This window comes from Chaetodon trifascialis, chromosome 3 (assembly GCF_039877785.1).
Source record: "Chaetodon trifascialis isolate fChaTrf1 chromosome 3, fChaTrf1.hap1, whole genome shotgun sequence".
NCBI classification, from domain to species: domain Eukaryota; kingdom Metazoa; phylum Chordata; class Actinopteri; order Chaetodontiformes; family Chaetodontidae; genus Chaetodon; species Chaetodon trifascialis.
This window is the reverse complement of record NC_092058.1, coordinates 24,891,273-24,909,892: the sequence shown is the minus strand read 5'-3', so window position 1 is coordinate 24,909,892 and position 18,620 is coordinate 24,891,273. Positions and strand designations below refer to the sequence as shown.

The following is an 18,620-nucleotide window of genomic DNA, read 5'->3' as shown; positions in this document are numbered from 1 at the left end:
CTCTCAAACAGATTCAGTGAAGTAAAATTTCCATCTGAAATGTTGTTAGTTAGAAGTATACAGCAGCATCAAAACCTCAAATGTTTTACTTAACTAGTAGTGTCTTGCTTCATTAAATATACTTTTTTACTTTGCAGTTGTTGTAATAAGGAGGCTATTTGTTCTGTTTAATTCACACTTTAATTTTGCCTGCATGGACACATAATCTGAAATGATGCAAATTATGTGCACGTGCTCGGCCTCCTTTCAACAGTGGATAATTCAGACTTTGCTTTAGATGAGGGCCACCTGCAGAGGGAGCTTGTATACAGAATTGAAAAAAGGTCAACAATAGAGTGAGGTGTACAGGACAACGATTTATTGCAGTGCAAGGTCAGTATGAAGCCCTCATGGTACAACAGAGCCTAATACATGGACGATTTTTTCAGTTCTTCTTCCTCACCTGCTGCATGCAGTCAAACAGTATGACGCACATTATGCTTGTAGGTCATGTGGCAGATAAAATGAATGATTCTTGTTGCACCGAGTCAGTATACATTAAGCAGAAGAATAGAGTATGGTGCATGAATTACATTCTGAGGTGCAGTACATCCTTGAGGCTGAGAGGTGTCTGGCTGTGCAGCAGCTACTGTAGGCAGTGGTGCTGCTGCAACATAGTTTAAAATCTTCCTCAGTTCGAATTAGCAAGATGATGATGGCCGTTAGTTAGAGGACCTGTTGGCATGCATCCACTCCACTGAAGAGTCCTTGAGCAATTAAATCTTTACAGTCTTAAATTGTCAGTATAGCAGGAGTAAGGTTTACAAATGTTTATAGTGGATAAAGAGGCCTCTTATTTATATAAATTTGCAGGGATGAGCCAAGTAAAGAGATCTCTGCTGGGGAAAAAAAATCATCTTAAGTGATTAATGCATGATGCTCATATACATTCGCTGTGTGTGGTTTTAGCTCGTTTAGGGATTGTTCTGATGGTCCCCTGTATACAGAGACAGCAGTTGAAAATAGAAGCAGAGAAACAGAGAAGCACATTTGTAAAAGGTCATTTCAGTTTGTGGTTGTGACACATTTCCTTCCTTGAGTTTTGTTTGCTGATCCAGTCACAGCTTTCCTCAAGTCTATGTAAAGCACATGTCTAATCTGTTCTTCAGAGCTGGATTCTTGTCATTCATTGCCCACGCCTGTTAACTCTCTATTAAAGTAGTCACAGCAGAGTGCTTTACACATTGTTGTAGTAATTCATTGGGGCTATTGGCGTGTCTCTTCATGTGCCTGCACTGCCGCTGATCACTGAAACCCCCTCAACAATTAGGGTGGGCCTGAGTTCATTGTTTGAGTTCAAAGGTGTCTGCGTTGAAGAGGGGATTAGGGGATTTTCCCTCCATACCTTTAGATTGATCCTTTAGCAGTGTTGGACTACCTCCATGTGCACAGGGTCAAGACAAAGTGGCAATTAAACTGTTAACTTTTAAATGTTAAATCCAGATCGGTTCTAGGCAAAATAGATGGCATCTGAAAATGTATAGTCATGGACTCTGATGTTGGAAGAAGAGGACTGGTGAACCACTGAATGAACTTAACAGAGAGGCTGACTATCAAGCCAGTGTTTGCCAAAAGAAGAAATGAAGAGACCGTCCGGGAAAAGATGTGCTAATCAGTTATTTGCTGTTAGAGTCCACTTTCATCAGTGGCCAAACAATCGTGTCCAAACAAAGCGCGTAAAGATGAGGCACTTTGGATTGAAAGGCCACACCCCACCTATCTTATTACCATGATAGAAAGGTGCACTCATGATAGGACTATTTGTCATTGCCTCAGCCCTGCACACTTTCCTAATCTTTCCAGTCCTGGTTGATACAATTCTGAACCCCTCCCCTGACGCAGCGCCTCAATACAATCCATTCCCAAGTTGCCATCAGGAGAAACGCACGGCCGTGTCACACCGGGACGGCGCGCAGCTACAGATAATGAGTGAATGACATTGAGAGCTGATAGGGGACCGCGTGTTAGGAGTGGGAGACCTCTTTATGTATATTTTGACCCGGTAGAGCCGCGCGTAACGTTTGGGTAAAATGGTGATTTGCGCCAGGGCGACGGTAACGGTCTTCCTCTCGTGGGTTTACTGCGCAGCCACGCAGGTCACCTTCTCCAACTTTTCCGTGGACAACGAAGTGCGCTCCAGCTTCATCCAGCGGCGGCTGCGGAGCCAAGAGCGCAGGGAGATGCAGCGGGAGATCCTCTCCATCCTGGGGCTGCCGCACCGTCCGCGGCCGCACGTCCCCACCAAGCACAACGCTGCCCCGATGTTCATGCTCGACCTGTACAACACCATCTCTACAGAGCCAGAGCCGCCCGGACATGCTCACTTCAAGCCCGTGTTACCGAACCAGCTGTCCCCCGTGGTGACCCCTCAGGACAGCCGCTTCCTAGATGACGCAGACATGGTGATGAGTTTTGTTAATCTCGGTAAGTTTACAATCCGCCTTTATAGCGACAGACACCAGGTTATAACGTTCCTCAGTTGTGTTAGGTACACTATGGTGGCTTAATAGCATTTTAATAGCGATACTGTACTTCACTGTAACTTACTTAAGGACATAAATTTATAATTGTGAAATGTGCCTGTGATTGTTAGTATATGGAGACTGAAGTGCCCCAAGGTCTACGCTTGTATCATCAGTATCCAGTAAATATTACTGCAGGGACTTGGTGGAATATTTTCATTAAAGAAATAATTGAAGTTATTTTTTGTTACATGAGTATTCTGTGCAAAATGTCCAGATCAGGGACAAAATGATATTCTCTGTTATCTGGTGGAATTCACTGAAGAATCAAGACACAGGAGTACATTAAGTGTGTGTATGTGAAATCCAGTGTCTGACATTGTGGCCTATAGGTCACTTTCTTCACTTGAAATCCAGCATTATGCATTCCGAGCTGTAAATGTTATGACAACATGCCTGTATCCGATTACCCCAGAATCCCTTCAAAGCTGCGGGGGAGAGGCTTTGGCATGGCTTTGTTTCACATGACTAGGAATTGAACGGGGCATTGCTAAACCCTGAGGGAGTGAGAGACGAGCTGACTGAGATCAAGTCACAAACTGCATCTAAACATGCGATTGCTGTTGTAATCTCTGTTAGTGCAGGTGCTTGTGTGTGTGCAGCGCATTCCTGCATTTATGTGTCTGTTTGTGTGTTTGTTTGGAATCACAGGGGTCACAGGTGGGACTTGGGGCTCACTCAGACATTATTGAATTTATAAAAGGTAAATCCTGCCTTTGTTTCCCTTGGAGATCCTTGGGCAGCTCTCATATCACTATGGTGAAACAGCAGACGGCACGGTGCCTGTGGCTCTTATCCGGATGTGGTTACATCCAAAACCAGCCGTGGTCTTCTTCATGCCCCTCTGCTGCCTCGGGGCTTATGGGTCAGTGTGAAGAGATGAAGTTTGTTCTTCTCCAAGGAACCTCCCCGTCTGTTTGTATGCCGCTGAGATTGAACTTTTAATGAAAAGCCATTTGGACTTATTTTTCGGTCAGCCCAGAAACTCGTATTTAATACGAAACATTTGGAGACTGTTAAAAAAAACCCTGAAACATAATGTTTTATGTCCTCAGTCGTGAACTTTTAACTGACAGTCTTTAGCTAATGAGGTCGTTCTGAAAACTCAAAGCAGATTTATGTGGTTCCGCATGCAAAGAGTTTGATTATGAAGAGGAAGGGGGATGGAAAAAAGAAGGACACAATGCGTGCGGATCATTTGTCTCAGACCCACCACGGCCTCCCGTGCTGATGATTGGCAGAGTCTTTTGCTGGGGCTCCCGCATTGTGCTTTAGTTGACTCTGTCGCGGTGGTCCCAGGATGATCGCTTCAAGACCAAACTGGTTCATGGCATTTCCCTTCCAAAGACCACAGCTTCCAGTGTGAGGGAGAGCTGCTGTAGAGCTGCCCAGCCCCGTCTCCCAGTACACCCAAGTATATCCTGCAGGTGGACGGGGCTTAGAATAGTATCATAGCATTATTTTAGATAAATCGTGTTTGATTCAACCCCTCTCTCTCATTTGTGCTTGAGAACTTGTGTAGTCATATTGGAATTGCAGAGTGCTCGCTCATGAGGGAACTGTTGGGTCTCTGTAGATAAAAGAGCTCAGCCTGTACCAGCTCTGTATGGAGAGTGTCCTGAGACAACTTTTGTTGTGATTTGGTGCTATACAAATAAAATTTAATTGAATTGAAAGTCCAGACACACACACACACACACACACACACACACACACACACACACACACACACACACACACACACACACACACACACACACACATCACTGCACACATGCTAATACACGCACACGGCTGCATATGTTTACTTGTGTTGGAGCGCCAAACCACAGGTCGAACTTCAGACTCACCAGCAGGAAGCATTCGTTTCATTGTCATGCAACATTGCACAAGGCTGCTGCTGTTGCGCTGCACATTTCGAGTTTCTGGTGTGCATTTGTTTCTGAACAAACAGACTGAATGTGGTGAAGAGGCCTGATTTAACGCTCAGTCTTATCAGATGTTCTGTTGTCGTCTGCTCTGCTACTCCTCATGTCAGCCGCTTTGTTTGCCGCTGCCGAAACCTTCGCCTGGATGCGTGAACGCGTGTGTCAAATGTGGCATCACAACACACCTGCAGAGCATGGGAACAGGCCTAATGACCTGAAATGTCTGTGGCTTTCATTAGAATAGAGAGAGTGCAAGATGTTCTGCTAACAGTTGGAGGAATGAGCGTGTCGCTGAAGAACAGAAAATGTATTGTTTGTGAGATCAAGCAGGGAGAAATGTGGTTGTCCCACTAAGCTGATCTGTAGGAGCATAAGGAGATCATACGAAGAATTTATTGGCTCCACCGGAAAATCTCATTAACCTTCTCATTATTTATACATTCACGTGCAAAAGAATTCCTTTCTTTTCAGTCTGAAGCTTCTTGCGTGCCCTGACAAGACACTTCTTTAAGCCCACGTTTGTCTTTTACATCTTGTGTAAGCTAACTCAGAAGATATTAGAACTCACTTTGTCATCAATAAGCAGACACGGAGCAACATTCTGGGGCAGATTTATGCAGAGGTGCAACATTTGTTCAGCAAAAAAGCCTTTTTGGTGGTTCTAATAATCTGCAAGGAAACATGCTAACATTAATGGGTGTGAAAGGGAGGAAAACAGATTTATAACTTTAACCAGTTGAGTTGAAATTAAAGTCTGAACTTGGCTAATTTGTAGAATGTCAAGCCAAGTTTTATTTCTATAGCCAAATATCACAAAGTATGACGGGCTTCACAATCTGTAGAGCACTGGAAGACCCTCTTGACCCTCATCCTTTTTTGCATTTAGTTTTTGTGCAGACATTGTGATACATCTTTAAACCACCCATGCTGATTTAAAAAAAAAAAAAGTACTATAAAATTGCAATAGGTTAATGATAGCTCTGTGGCTGTGTGGCCCTGCAGTGTGAGGAGTGATCTGAAGTGTTGAAATGCCTCCCAGAGGGAAGTTTGCATATCTGAGGTCTGATCTCTGCAGCTAATGGTCCCTAACGTAAACACACCAAGTCCTTACAAGCAATTATTGCTTTCATAAAAACACCCCTCGTTCCCTTCCAGCATTTAATTGCAGTCAAACAAATGACTAGCAGGGTTCAGAATGCACCGCGCTTAACGATGAACAGCTTGTGTGTGTTTTTGTGTCGTTACAAATGTTTTTAGAAGACTTTGAGTAAGTGTGTGTGTGCTCTTTCGTGAAAAGAAATGTTCTGTTTCCAGTCTTTGGGTGCTGTGTGTATGCTTGTCTGTGCGCTGAAACAATAGTGGACCATCGGAAGGGAAGGCAGGGTGATGTCATGATGATGTCATGGTGTATGCCAGTGGGCAGGATGTGTTTAAGGCGGATAATCGCTGCTCCGCTCTGCACACCTTCACCAGAGACCTCCACCGCTCTTTCCAAGGACAAACACATTGGCTAATGCTGTAAAAACATGACACTGGAAAGCTTCAGGAAGCTTTGGGGTCTCTCTGACCACCGTTCCCGTGGAAAGTGTGAGTGCTGGACAGCTTCAGCTGGCTCAGGGAGGGTTGGAAACCCCACAGTGCCATCAGCTACTGCTGCTTTACTTCACCGTCTCCAGTGGGAATGAAATCACTGCGCAGTGATACATGGCAAAGTGATCAGGGAGGTGTGGGTGGTACAGAATCTGGTAGTTAAGTCGCACGAATTTGTGTGTCTCTCTATACTTTATGTGAGTGTGTTTATAAAAGCACACTGGCTGCTGTGGTTTTCCGGGCAGTGCCTTAACGGGCCTTTTCTTGTGGTCAGCACATGTGTGCAATTTAAACAGGGAGCCAAACTCAGCTCCGAGTGTGTTTTTTCTCCCCCACATTGCCACGTATGGCGGACTCATCTTAAATGATGTTTAGATCAATCACTTCTCCCATGGAAGTGGGATTTTTCCTATTTCTGACACAGTGCTTGTGAGATGTGGGCAGAGCAAGACACATCAGAGAATCGTTTGATTCCGCGACAGTTTTGACAGATATGCAGCCTCCGACTGGTATACCATCTGATTGTACTCGCAGCGTTTGCCTTTTCCTCAGATGTACAAACTTTCCCTTTGCGGGTCAGAAGTATTATTTCACTGTGTGTGTGTGTGTGTGTGTGTGTGTGTGTGTCATCTGATGCAGACAACAATAAATCATTCATCAGAGCAGAATTCTAATCTGGTGCATCATGATAAGGCACATCAAAGCATCAATCAATTCAAAGATTCACACCGTATCCCCTGTATCCTCCTCCCTCTTTGTTTCTTCTGACAGTCGATCAGGATCAGGATCTTCTCTACCAGCAGCACAGAAGAGAATTTCGATTCGACCTCTCTCGTATTCCAGAGGGAGAGTCGGTCACAGCAGCGGAGTTTAGGATTTACAAAGATTTCATCCAGGAACGCCATGAGAATGAGACGTTCAGAGTCAGTCTCTACCAGGTCCTGCAGGAGCCTTCAAACAGGTATGAGTGGTTTTTTCCAGCTCCTGCACATTTCACAGATTCTTTGCTGCTTTTACTGCTGCTTTCCCTTGATTTACTCTCTGCTGCTCGATCTCCTCAGTAGTTTTTAGCATGTCGGGCCCAGTTTACTCCAATTACAAATAAAAAATGTATTCCCATACTTACCTCTAGTCATCTCTGTTTTAATGTCCCCACGTTTTGTGACATCTGTCTGATTTCTACCACCACTCTGATAAAGTGGAGGTATTTTGTAGAGTAGTATTTGCAGTGCTCAAAGCACTGAAGTGTGACAGAAATAACTTTGCAGCTACGCTAGCAGCTCTCTGAAGCTGTAATATGGCACAGCAGTGCTTCATGTAATCTTAGTTTAGTATTTTAGCATGCCAACATTTTCTGGGTAGCACCTATTATTGCAGGTATTCAGTCAATTTGAAAAGTTGAAGTGATAAGTGAACAAGAGAGAAAGGTATTACAACTCAGGGGGAAATTAATGTCTGCGACTAAATTCATGATAATCCACCCTTCATGAAAAGTCATTCAGATTCATCATCTGGGAACCATCAACCAAAATGTTTTTCTTTTTGTTTTTTTTGTTGTAGAATATTTCACAGATTCAACAGCAATGTGAATTTTCAGAATCAGTGTCCCTGTTACTCTAGATAATCACCAAAACGCACAGTCAGCAGTATTCATAGAGGTTGATTCTTCAGCAGAGACCACTTCCTTAGACGTGCTGCTGGTTAAAATTTTAAATTTTTCAGACATTTCAAAAGTCATCTGACTGAAAACCAAACCTGTCTGCATGGCTAGATAGCCAGAATTAGTTCTTTTTTAGTAAAGCTAGTTAAAGCATTTTCAAATGATATCTAAGTCTCCATCGCGCTCGGTTTCATTGCTACATATGATTATCCACTTATGATCCGGACACAGTACGAGTAGTGCGGTTCAGACACACACCTCATGCTGCTGTGTGTTTTTGGGTGAAAACTGGTTGTTAGGCTGCTGTACGTGCGCACGGATCTGTCTGCTTTGGTCGTGCCTGTCTACATTTCTCCACAGGTTATTTCTGCCGATGTTGGTGTCAGCACCGACGCTGTTTACACAGACATTAGTGTCAATTACAGAAACACAGTGGTTCTCTCCAGAGCCGGTTTACTCTCACACAGTCAGAACAGGACAGTCCCCAGGAGACATGCATTTATAACACGCAACTCCAACCACAAATAACACTCTCAGCCCGTTAGACGTCACTGGGCTCTCATGCACAGGTGGTTAGTCCTCCATGTTTCTGTCCATCTGCAGCTCTGCTTTATCTGTCAGTCTGCCAGCTTCTGTGTTGCACTCACACTGTTTTCAAACCACATTTGAAATTAGGCTCCACACACTTCCCCTCCTCCTCACAAATCAAAGTTCTGCCACCCACATTATGAAATCCGTCTACCTCATTACCCTGCTTGACTCTGCCTGCAAGGCAGGCATAAGTGAGCAGGAGGAATCGTGTGCAGGCAGCAGACTTAAGCCTTTCATCTGTGACAGGGGCTGACAATGGTGTTAAGAGCAACACCATTGTCATTCACAGACACACAAAGGCCGGTCCACACAGACGAGCAGGCGGCAGCACTGAAGACAGACGCCGGCCCGGGGGTCTGAAACTCAGCCTGTAAACAGAGCTATTGTTTGGGAAATTTGCCCTTAAGACGGCTCATATCAGTATAGTTTTCTTCTGGGGTGTTAAGAAAGTGCTCCTTTGATAATGGCTGTGTGTTGTTGGTGGATACATGATTCAGGGGACTTACGCTGGATTTTCAGGTTTCTGCATGTTATTTTGAGGCTGAAATGTCAAAATAAATCTTTAATCTTGCATTAAAATGATTTAGGATCATTTATCATTCTAATATATTATTTGCAGTGCTTCTGTCCATCAACAGTTTGTGCTTTATTGCACTGTTTGGAGCAATATGAATTTCTGCCGTATCTATTTACTATGGAAAAAGTAGGTTTGTTATTCTGATTTATCCAGCCTTGGTGTGTTTACAGTGCAGTCAGAAGTGGTCGGGCCAGTCACATATTTTCTCTTGTGTCGGCTCTGTGTTCCAGCACAAACAATGGCCATGAGATTAAATAGTTGTCTCTCAGCTTTAATTTGAAGTTGTTTATGTCCACATCCGATGAACAGTGGAGCCCCTTTTTAAGGAAAAGTTCAACATTTTTCGGTGACACAATGCAATCGGACAAATTAACATAAACTTAACTAAAGTTAGCATGTTTTATCTTTGGTTGCTGCGCAGCCACAGACACCAGCACTACCGCCTTATTCATTATTTTGCTGGTTTTTTGCCTTCAGCAAATGAAACACACTCTCAGTTGGACTGAGGTCAGGTGTCTGACTTGGCTAATCAACAGCATTCCACTTTGATGTATTATTTTCCAGCTGCATCGGGGGAATATGTAGAAAAAGGGTTATGATTCCCGAGTATGGATGTAAACACCTTCAAACAAGCACTTTAACCTCAAAGTCATTGTTTCATTTCAAATCAAACTCTGTGGTGTCTTAATACTTTTTAATTGCACTGTATAGCACTGTTTTACTGGACCACTCATTTAGCATTTTTAGCCTATTAAATACTTATTTTATGTCATTTGCATGACAGCCAACCATTTTCCAAAGCATGCCACATTTAGATTGCTTTCATACACTCCAGACAGTTGTTGCTTTCTGTTTATGTCAGGAATGAAAATCAGTTTGCAGCAACTTAAAAACAAGACATGGACAACAAATCACAGTGCACAATTCATCATCGTTTTCTTTTTGTGGAAACATATTTTCAAGTAGCGGCTGTTGAAACTCTTTGATGTTGCATCCAAGCAACAGTCTGCAGTCCAACAAAGATGCTCCGCTGAAAACCTGTAATTTGTTATTCAGTGCCTTTACCCTTGAAATGATTTAATTCAGAGACATCCGGTCCTTTCCTCAGTGAAGTGGAGCTTGTGCTGCTGGAGCAGCGACAAGTGTGGGCTGCAGAGGACGGCTGGCTGGCCTTTGACCTGACCGCCACCAGCAACCTCTGGCTGGACAACCCTGAGCAGAACCTGGGCCTGCACCTGGTCCTGGAGGACAGCCATGGTCAGTCACTGACATACATTAGCTAACATGGCGAGCGAACAAGAATGCAGTCTTTGTGCGGAGTAATGATTTAGTGCTCTTTAAATACTGTGGTTAAAAGGACCAGCACATATTTAGTGAATGTGCATAGAGGGTTCTCACAGAGTTCAACTTATGATTGTGGTTGCTGTGGTCGTATTAGGATGTAGAAATGATTGTTTGGTAGAGACTCAGATGTGTGTTATTGTCATCTTCAGTGGATGGTCAAGACTCTCATCAGTTTTGTTCCCCCGGCTCCCTCTGTAGGCCAGAGGAGGAACCCTCGACTGGCGGGGCTGGTGACGGGCGGCGGATCTCAGGAAAAGCAGCCCTTCATGGTTGCCTTCTTCAGAGCCAGCGAGGTGCGCTTCCGCAGCATCCGCTCTGCTCACGGCCACAAGGGGCGCCAGGCTAACCGCTCCAAACCCCAGAGGACTGTCCAGGATGCACTAAAGGCAGTGGAGGCTGCAACAGGTACCAGAACCCTTCAGATCTCACCATCACAAACTTGGTTCTAGTTACCTAGTCACGGTTTTCATGACTAACCAACTGGCCTTGCATGTTGTCAATTTCAGATAGCCTTGGCATCTCTAAAGAGGGATGCAAAAAGCACGAGCTGTATGTCAGTTTCAGAGATTTGGGATGGCAGGTATATTCTCAAGTTCATTCATTCTCATTCTGATATCAATTTATTTCCAAAAGTGACTATTGGCTGACGTGTGCATGGTTTTATTTGAACAGGACTGGATCATAGCACCAGAGGGCTATGCAGCATACTACTGTGAGGGAGAGTGCGCCTTCCCTCTCAACTCCTACATGAACGCTACCAATCATGCTATTGTGCAAACTCTGGTAAATCCCAAACAGCCACTGATGCCTGCTGCTTTCTATCCAACCTCCTGCACTTTCTGTGTGGATTGATTTATGCCTTTTCTAACCACAGGTGCACTTTATTAACCCAGAGACGGTGCCCAAGCCCTGCTGTGCCCCTACCCAGCTCCATGGCATCTCGGTGCTCTACTTTGATGACAGCTCCAACGTCATCCTAAAGAAGTACCGCAACATGGTGGTCAGAGCCTGTGGCTGCCACTGACCACTCAACCCCCTCCTGTGAGCTCTGCTAATCATGGAAGGATGAAAGTGAAGGAACCAGAGACAAGAGCTGATGGACAAACCGCTCATCACAGAGATCCTGCTGTAGAACAAGCTTTAATCCTGTGTGCTGTTGTTGTTGATGACCAGCAGCTGAGCCTCCCATGCAGTATTAACCACGACCACAAACCAATTAGAAGATTAGATTATCAGTCACAGAGTAAGGTTGAACATAAGGACTTCTTTTGTTTTCCTTTAAGTGTAAATAGAAAAAGTGCACTGAAAGGACTCTGAGCACCGTGAAGTTACTTCAGAGGCTCAAACAAAACATTCAGTGATAGAAACAGCCAGTGAAAACTATTTTCCCCAATGTGCAACACACATCAGGCATCAGATTATATACATACTGCCTCGGTGGAAATGTGCATTTGGTAGCTGATTTCACAGCCCATAATACTTTAAATGTGCGCCTTCCTGTTGAATCGCCACGTCTTTGGAGCAGCTGGATGAACTTGGGTCTGTGCTCTCCAACAAACTGCACTGGTGTTGAACTGGTTGTTCAGGGGGCCAGTTGGACCCCAATCAGGTGTAAGACATCTGGCAGCTCGTGTGAGTGCTGAAGATCAGTGAAGGATCAGCCAAGGCTGTTAACAGTGTATGTGTGGCTGAAAGGACTGCCTGTTTGGTGTAGATGCCTGATGCAAACATATATCAAAAGACCTGCGCAAGGCACACAGTCTGCAAGATGTCAGCAATTCCTCTTCATGAGGCGGATGCCAGAGTGTGCACCACCATCCTGACTGCAGCTGCCTTCTGGTGTCAGACCAGAGCTGCAGGTGGGCGAAGGGAAGCTGTAATTGCGTTTTGTCAGATTAAAGTAATCGAATAAAAGGAAACTATCACGCAATACGCAGGTGTTTGTTTTTACCTCATTTGAACTCAGTGGTGTTCCTATAGAGGCGTTCAAAGCACCTTCTGCTTGTAAATTAATGTTTTGGAGAAAAAACATGCAGCAGATTTTACATATGACGTGTTTATTTAAAGTGAGAAAACCATTTCACTGGTTAAAGACTCGGCCTATAATATCAGCACCTTGTCTGCCCCAATTGTGGCATCATAATCGAGTCCCTGTGGTCCGGATTTTTTTCAAGTCTCTCTAAATGTCTACATTGCAGTGAGGAAATGAGGCACTGTACACCGATCACAGATTGTGCTTTTAAAGTTCTTACAGATAGCATGAGCATGTCCACTCTTATCAATCGGACAGACATTTAAAAAGAAGCACTAGTACAAAAGCAAAGCATCTATATGTTATGTGTGAGAACCAGGCAAATACAGGCATTCACACTGACATTCACAGAGAAGCTGAGAGCTTCCAACAGAGCACATCACAACACAGCCCACACTGTTAAAAACACAGATGTATCTATCACCTTAAATAGAAAATAGAGGTAGAAGCGTGAAACTAAATCCTACTGTAAAAGTGACCTCAATGTAAAAAATCACCGTCAAAGGGAGGACTGTTTTATCAGACAAGTTCCTGGCATTAATAAGGATACGCTGCAATCTGGAATGATATCTGTCGTTTATGATCGTAAAGAAGAAGTCTTCCATAATATTATGCGGAAGAGAGAGAAACTTTAAACAATATGATGAGCTGTGAAGGACCTGAGGGAGTGTTTTTTTCTGTGCTTTTCATGGAATGTGGGCTGATTTCGTCAGAACTGCTAAAAATAATATGAACACTCACTTTAAAACCCAAACTGAAAATATCCTTTGAACCTACACGATCTTTCTCAAATTCAGCGTCACTGAAGCAACTCCCTGCAGCAACAAAGACACACTTTGGTTCTGACAAAAGTGTTCTAAGTTGACTGAATTCTCACATGAATAAGATCTGAATTCTGCATGATGATTGACTCTGATCAGGCTTGCAGGAAGCGTAATGTTTTACTGAACTCTCACAGTCGACCTCGACGAATATGTTAATGCAGGTTGATCTCTGGGGGATCCTGAGAGTTAATCTTATCATTCTCCTTCGGCTCTTACTCCTTAGATACAATTAAATACCACAGTCAAGCACAGAAATATGATTCAGGAGGTAGAAAGACAACAAATATTGGCTGAATATAGGAAATATTAAAAGACTGATTTGCTTTCTGTCCATAAAACAGTGAACTTTCTCACTACATGCAGTTAGTCCCTGGACCCCTCAACTCAGGGGCTGAATAGTGTCTCCTCCGGACCCCCTCCACCTCCTTCCTCTGCCCTCCTGCTGGCCGCTCTGGCCCTGGGGGAACACGGGGTTGTGGGGCCTTTAGGGACTCACACCCTCCCTCCGACTTCATGGGGGAGGTCTTTGGCTCCAGAGTGGCTGACGGTGGAGACCCGGGGGCCGAGACAGGGGTGAGAGCCAGGCAGACGTCCCCCACACTGAGCTGACGACACTGCAGGCCACAGAGACGAGCAGTCCTCTGAGGGCTGCAGGAAGACCAGCCCCGCCCGCGCACAAAGAACGGGTACTCCACATAGACGTCCACCAGCTCCTGCAGGAGGACGTTGTACAGGAGGATCAGACACAGACATGCAGCTTACACACTTGTTCACTAGGAGGTGGTATTGTTCTACACAGAGACAAACTGAATGATTTAGAGTTGTTGGAAACCACTGAGACACCAACTTTCACCTGTAACATTCTATACACTGAATAGAGACCTTTGATAATTGAACATGTGCTTATCAGCTATTTGCACTCAGTGTTTTTTTTTTTTGTTTTTTTTTACCACATGCAAAACATTACCACCCATAAATACCATCCAGTGTGAAGTTAGGTTAAGGTCCCACCATAGTCATTAGATTTTGTTTAAATCTTTGAAAATCTGCTTTATTTCCTGAGGCACCTCACTCTGTCATTAAATGGATAGTGCATTTTTTGTGGACTATATCTGCTGCAGATTAATATAAATCTTGTGTGATAGTATTTAATGGCACTGGGACTGTGTGGGAGAGCCCATGCTCATTGTAAAGAAGGAGCGAGTCACTCAGTGCAGTGGTGTGGCTAATTTCTGTATTTTAATAGTTTTTGGGCAACAATGGAGCTCTGTGACACATAAGATATATCAGGGTTTGACTTCACAGCCAATACTTGTTAGACAAATCAATTCTTTGCTGGTTTTGGTCTTTTCGTTGTATTTGTTTAGAGAAAAGTACAAAATATCATCAGCCTTAGCCTTTAACATGCCATAGTAAAAACCTGACCAAAGGCTTTTTCTCTTTAAGAATTTGAGAGGATTTAAGAATTTGTATCATGCAGTTTAATCCAATTCAATCAGTTACAGGGATGGAATTTCAAAGATTGTATTACAGAACAGCATCTCAGATATGACCTACATGCAACATTTTGTAGTTGTACTGCATGAGAAGAATAATGCCAACTTGTGAAGGGTCTGCAGTGAATGGCGAATACGACAAAGTGATTCTCCTTCACCTGGGTCTGCTGGTCATGAAGCAGGATGAGAAGACGCGAGATGGAGGAGGAGGCTGAGGGGGAGATGCTCTGCACCGTGCAGCAGCTCAGGTGCAGGTCTGGACAGGCCAGTGATCCCAGCATGAAGTCCTCTGTCTGCAGGTGTTCCACCCTCCTCAGCCGTCCATCTCTGAGCTCGATCAGAGAGCCGGCCACAAAGTGAGGGAGCAGCCAGGGGAAATGGTTGGGAGAGGATGATGAGGAAGAAGCCTGCTCATAAGAGATGAGATCAGAAGATCTTGATGAGTCCTCCTTCATGGATGTGCAAGTGTTGCTTGACTTATTGTCAGGGGGAATTCTTATGTAGGCATGTCCAGAAACAGGATTTTTAACAGCCTTTGCTGATTTGTGCTGTGCATCATGTTGCAGTGTAAGGTCCCCGTCTGGAGCACGAGATAAGCATGTCAACGATGGAGGGCTTCCCTTTTCAACCTTGGGAAAACACTCAACTTTTCTGTCTCTTCTCCTCACGTATGGTCCTTTATTCCTCTCATTGTTCTCCCGCTCTGTGTTTAAACTCTTGTCCCTTAAGGATTTGAGCTGCTCCCAGCCATACGCCCCACCCACCCTTTGGAAACCCTCATTGACCAGGGAGACGGGCATGAATCTGGAGGGGTGGTGGTGATGGCCCGGGTGGAGTGCAGGTGCATTGGACAAGTGGCTGTGATGCTGATAGTGGCGAGAAAAGTCCCAACCGAGGTGTAGCGGGTTGAACTCTCTCCACTCTGCCCAGCCGTGATGCTCCCTGAAAGCAGAGAGGACCTGAGGTTTGGGCCTGGTGGGCGTCTGCATCCAGGGCTGGTACAGTGCAGGAACACGTTTCGGCACGGGCTGGAAGGGACTGGTGTGTTTTGTCTTAAACTCAGTGTGGCTCTTATAAGGATAGGGAGCCTTGAATGTCACAGCGTCACACTGCTGCTGCTGCTGCTGCTGCTGCTGATGTGGTGGTGGTGGTGGTGATCTCCGTCTTTGGTCCCTCTTTTTGAGCGGGAGGTTGTCCCTGTCTGGGACAAGACCTGGGTTCGGTGTGAAGCTCATTGGCTCACGCTGCCCGTCACTCACACTGGCACTGTGTGCCCCTCTGTAGAAGCTGAGGGGGTGTTGTGATCATGTGACACAGACTCCAGTGTCTTGGCAAGGGTTGCGGATAGTTAGGTCCAAGGTCATCACGATCTGAAAAGTAGAAGAAACAAATATTTATGTGCTTCATATCCTAATCATTAATTTGTCTATTCATATTCTCTCTGTCTGTCTGAGGCTTTTTCTCTCTTTCCAAAGATTTCTTTGCCTCCTGGTGTCATCAGTGCACCTAAATATGCCCTTTGACACATCAATAATAACTTCACCATCAGCTTCAAATGAAGGTTTTCCAACCACCAATTGTTTTATTGACTGGGTTTAGTTTGATGGACATCTACCAACTCCTTTGTTAAAAAAAAAGTTACTATGGTAACAAAGTGGTGCACAGTGTGGTTGGTGAAGGAATGAGTGTAGTGAGGACAATGCAAAGCAAAAGGTTGGGGGTGGGTAGAAAGTTAGAGGTTAGATTTTACCACAAGGTTAATATAGTCTTTCAATCAAGTTGTCATGATGACTTTCTTCATTAGAAACAAAAGAAACTGTGTGAATTCAGGTGCAGGATGTTAAACTCACAACCCCAGTCTGCATCTTTCTCGTGGGACTGAATTGATCTCCAACACCAGAAACTACTGAAACCCCATCCTCCTGCTTACATGCATACTGAGTGGTGAGTCAGTTCACTGAGAGGGGCTAAATATAAGCACTTTGTGGCCCCGCACACACTTAGCACTTACCTATTCTGCACACACACTATTAACACAAAATGATGCAAGGAGGCAGAGGGCAGACTTTTACAGCCTGTCAATGCAAAGCTCATCTCTTTGCCCTGTATTATGTCATCATCATCGCTGAGCACCGCTGCTGAATGGACCTCTGTCACTCTGCAGGACATGCACGTCTGATATGAGCTGTTCCTCTATTATGCGTGTGTGTGGGATCAGACATTACACTGGCGTTCCTGTGCGAGCACTCAGCATTATACCATGAGGCATAAATAGATAAGTGTTTGTCAGCTAAATGCCTGCAGTGTAAATGCAAATTCATTCAAATGACTCAGATGTGTGGGCTTCTTACTCACAGTGACCGACACACAGGTATGATCAGATCATGACCCAAACAGGCCCATAATGTAATGCTATCCAGGCTGAATAACCTTATGAGGCAAGCACTTCACTACAGGGCGCTCATCTGCAGAAATGAAATACACACCAGTGTTTAGTGTGTTTGGTGCTATCATGATGACGATAATCTGTGTTGAGGTTTATTTGCATATCAGTAGTGGCAATATTGCACATAGTCAGCTTGATGTTTCTATCTATGGTGCTGTTGCACAACACGACCAAATTTAACCTGAATCCCACACTGCAAAGAGTTCCTCAGCCATGCATTCAGAGTGAGAATAATGTCATAACTAATATAATATAACTAATATATCGTAACTGGCTCCCTTGGTGGAGTAAAAGACACAAACATGCTGCATAAATCAAGATTAACTGGTTTTCAGAAGCATTATTCTGGAGATTTACTCACATGTGCCTCCATCCACCCGTCCCTCTGTACTTCCATCTTCACAAAGCATGTCCATCCATGTTCACAGATGCTCCGCACACACATACACACACACACACACACACACACACACACACACACACATACACACACACCTGTCTGGCTTTGTGTCGTCTTTCCAGGCTGCAGGTGTAAAGGCAAAACAGAGCAGAGTGATCAGAGGCACCCAGACAAGCTCAACAGACTGTCTATCAGACACGCTCTCCTCCTTTTCTCTTCTCCTCTTCCTTTCTCTCTTCCCTCCTACTCGCTTTTACATTTTACACTCCCACTCTACTTAGTCAGTCGGTCCTGTTAACCTTTCTCAGACAGATTTGATGTCTCTCCCTCACCCTCTCTTACTTTCTTTTTCTCTCTCTCTCAATCTCTCACATCTGAACTTTTTCACCCTGTGTTTGCTGCTGAGTAGCACTCTCAGCCTCTCTTCCATTTGTAATCACACTCCTCTTCCTCTCTCCATGTTCCACTCTCTGCCTCACTCCATAGCTCTCTGTTGTTGGGTGTATAATTAGAAATGAGACTGCTGTGCAACTCCTCAGCTGATGGTAGGCGTATGACTGCCTGATGGCTTTGGCGTGTTGCCTGGTATAGTGAGGGTGGGAAACCGGTGCTTTAGACTAGCCTGGACACACACAAGCAGAAACAGAAATCTTGCTATGACATCTGCAATCTGATAGCAAATAGCCCTCGCTTGTTGTTAATTCCTCCTCCCATTTCTCACTGCCTGCTTCTTTTCTCACCTCAATGGGAAGATGCAGACTTATAGTGCTTCATCCTCAATGAGCAAGACACCAAACTGTATGAATGCTTTGAAATGGCCAGTAATTGCTTTTAAGCAAACTGTTCAAAGGTCAGCATTAAGTGCCGGAGCCAATCCTCTGCAGAAAAAGAAGGCCTTTCATGGTTGTGCAGACAACATTAACAGTGTCCCCTCACCCTCACCCACGCCCTGCTGCCTGCTCGCTGTGTATGTACTTTTCCTCACTTTCTTCTTGCTTGCTTTCTTGCCTCCCCCTTACATCTCATTTTAAAACACAAGAAAGAGGACTTGGCCTTTGCTTCGTGGCTGCCTCAGCAGCACGGCAGCCCGGGTCTCAGCTATTGATTTTGCAGGGCCTCAGCAGGTGAACCCCCAGTCATGAGAAAGCCCACGCAGAATTTAGTTTGAGGT

The 18,620-nt window shown here is 44.7% G+C and overlaps 2 protein-coding genes across 3 annotated transcripts; one reads left to right on the top strand and one right to left on the bottom strand.

Annotated features, from left to right (window-relative positions):
- The first annotated feature begins 1,897 nt into the window (after positions 1-1,897).
- On the top strand, positions 1,898-12,179 carry LOC139328666 (bone morphogenetic protein 7-like). The gene is made up of 7 exons (XM_070958565.1): positions 1,898-2,463; positions 6,851-7,040; positions 10,016-10,164; positions 10,450-10,656; positions 10,758-10,831; positions 10,924-11,034; positions 11,126-12,179. Exons 1-7 carry the CDS (start codon positions 2,070-2,072, stop codon positions 11,273-11,275), a joined length of 1,275 nt encoding a protein of 424 aa, XP_070814666.1. The 5' UTR covers positions 1,898-2,069; the 3' UTR covers positions 11,276-12,179.
- Positions 12,180-12,294: 115 nt separating this feature from the next.
- LOC139329145 (uncharacterized) lies at positions 12,295-17,894 on the bottom strand. Of its 2 annotated transcripts, XM_070959310.1 has the most exons (4): positions 17,521-17,631; positions 17,411-17,480; positions 14,762-15,973; positions 12,296-13,820 (listed from the first exon to the last, which is right to left on the bottom strand). In XM_070959310.1, the coding sequence occupies exons 3-4, from the start codon at positions 15,836-15,838 to the stop codon at positions 13,461-13,463; spliced, it is 1,437 nt and encodes a 478-aa protein (XP_070815411.1). In that variant the 5' UTR covers positions 15,839-15,973; positions 17,411-17,480; positions 17,521-17,631; the 3' UTR covers positions 12,296-13,460. The 2 variants fall into 2 exon arrangements, with proteins under 2 accessions (XP_070815410.1, XP_070815411.1); XM_070959309.1 differs by having other exon boundaries at positions 12,295-13,820; positions 17,411-17,894.
- Between the last annotated feature and the right edge of the window lie 726 nt (positions 17,895-18,620).

Bases quoted from the DNA above. Each gene is read 5' to 3' on its own strand.
- LOC139328666 (XM_070958565.1), top strand. From the start codon at position 2,070: ATGGTGATTTGCGCCAGGGCGACGGTAACGGTCTTCCTCTCGTGGGTT. The intron at 7,041-10,015 runs GTATGAGTGGTT...TCCTTTCCTCAG, and splicing joins CTGCAGGAGCCTTCAAACAG to TGAAGTGGAGCTTGTGCTGC. The intron at 10,657-10,757 runs GTACCAGAACCC...TGTCAATTTCAG, and splicing joins GGCAGTGGAGGCTGCAACAG to ATAGCCTTGGCATCTCTAAA.
- LOC139329145 (XM_070959309.1), bottom strand. From the start codon at position 15,838: ATGAGCTTCACACCGAACCCAGGTCTTGTCCCAGACAGGGACAACCTC. The intron at 13,821-14,761 runs GTGAAGGAGAAT...GTCCTCCTGCAG, and splicing joins TTCATGACCAGCAGACCCAG to GAGCTGGTGGACGTCTATGT.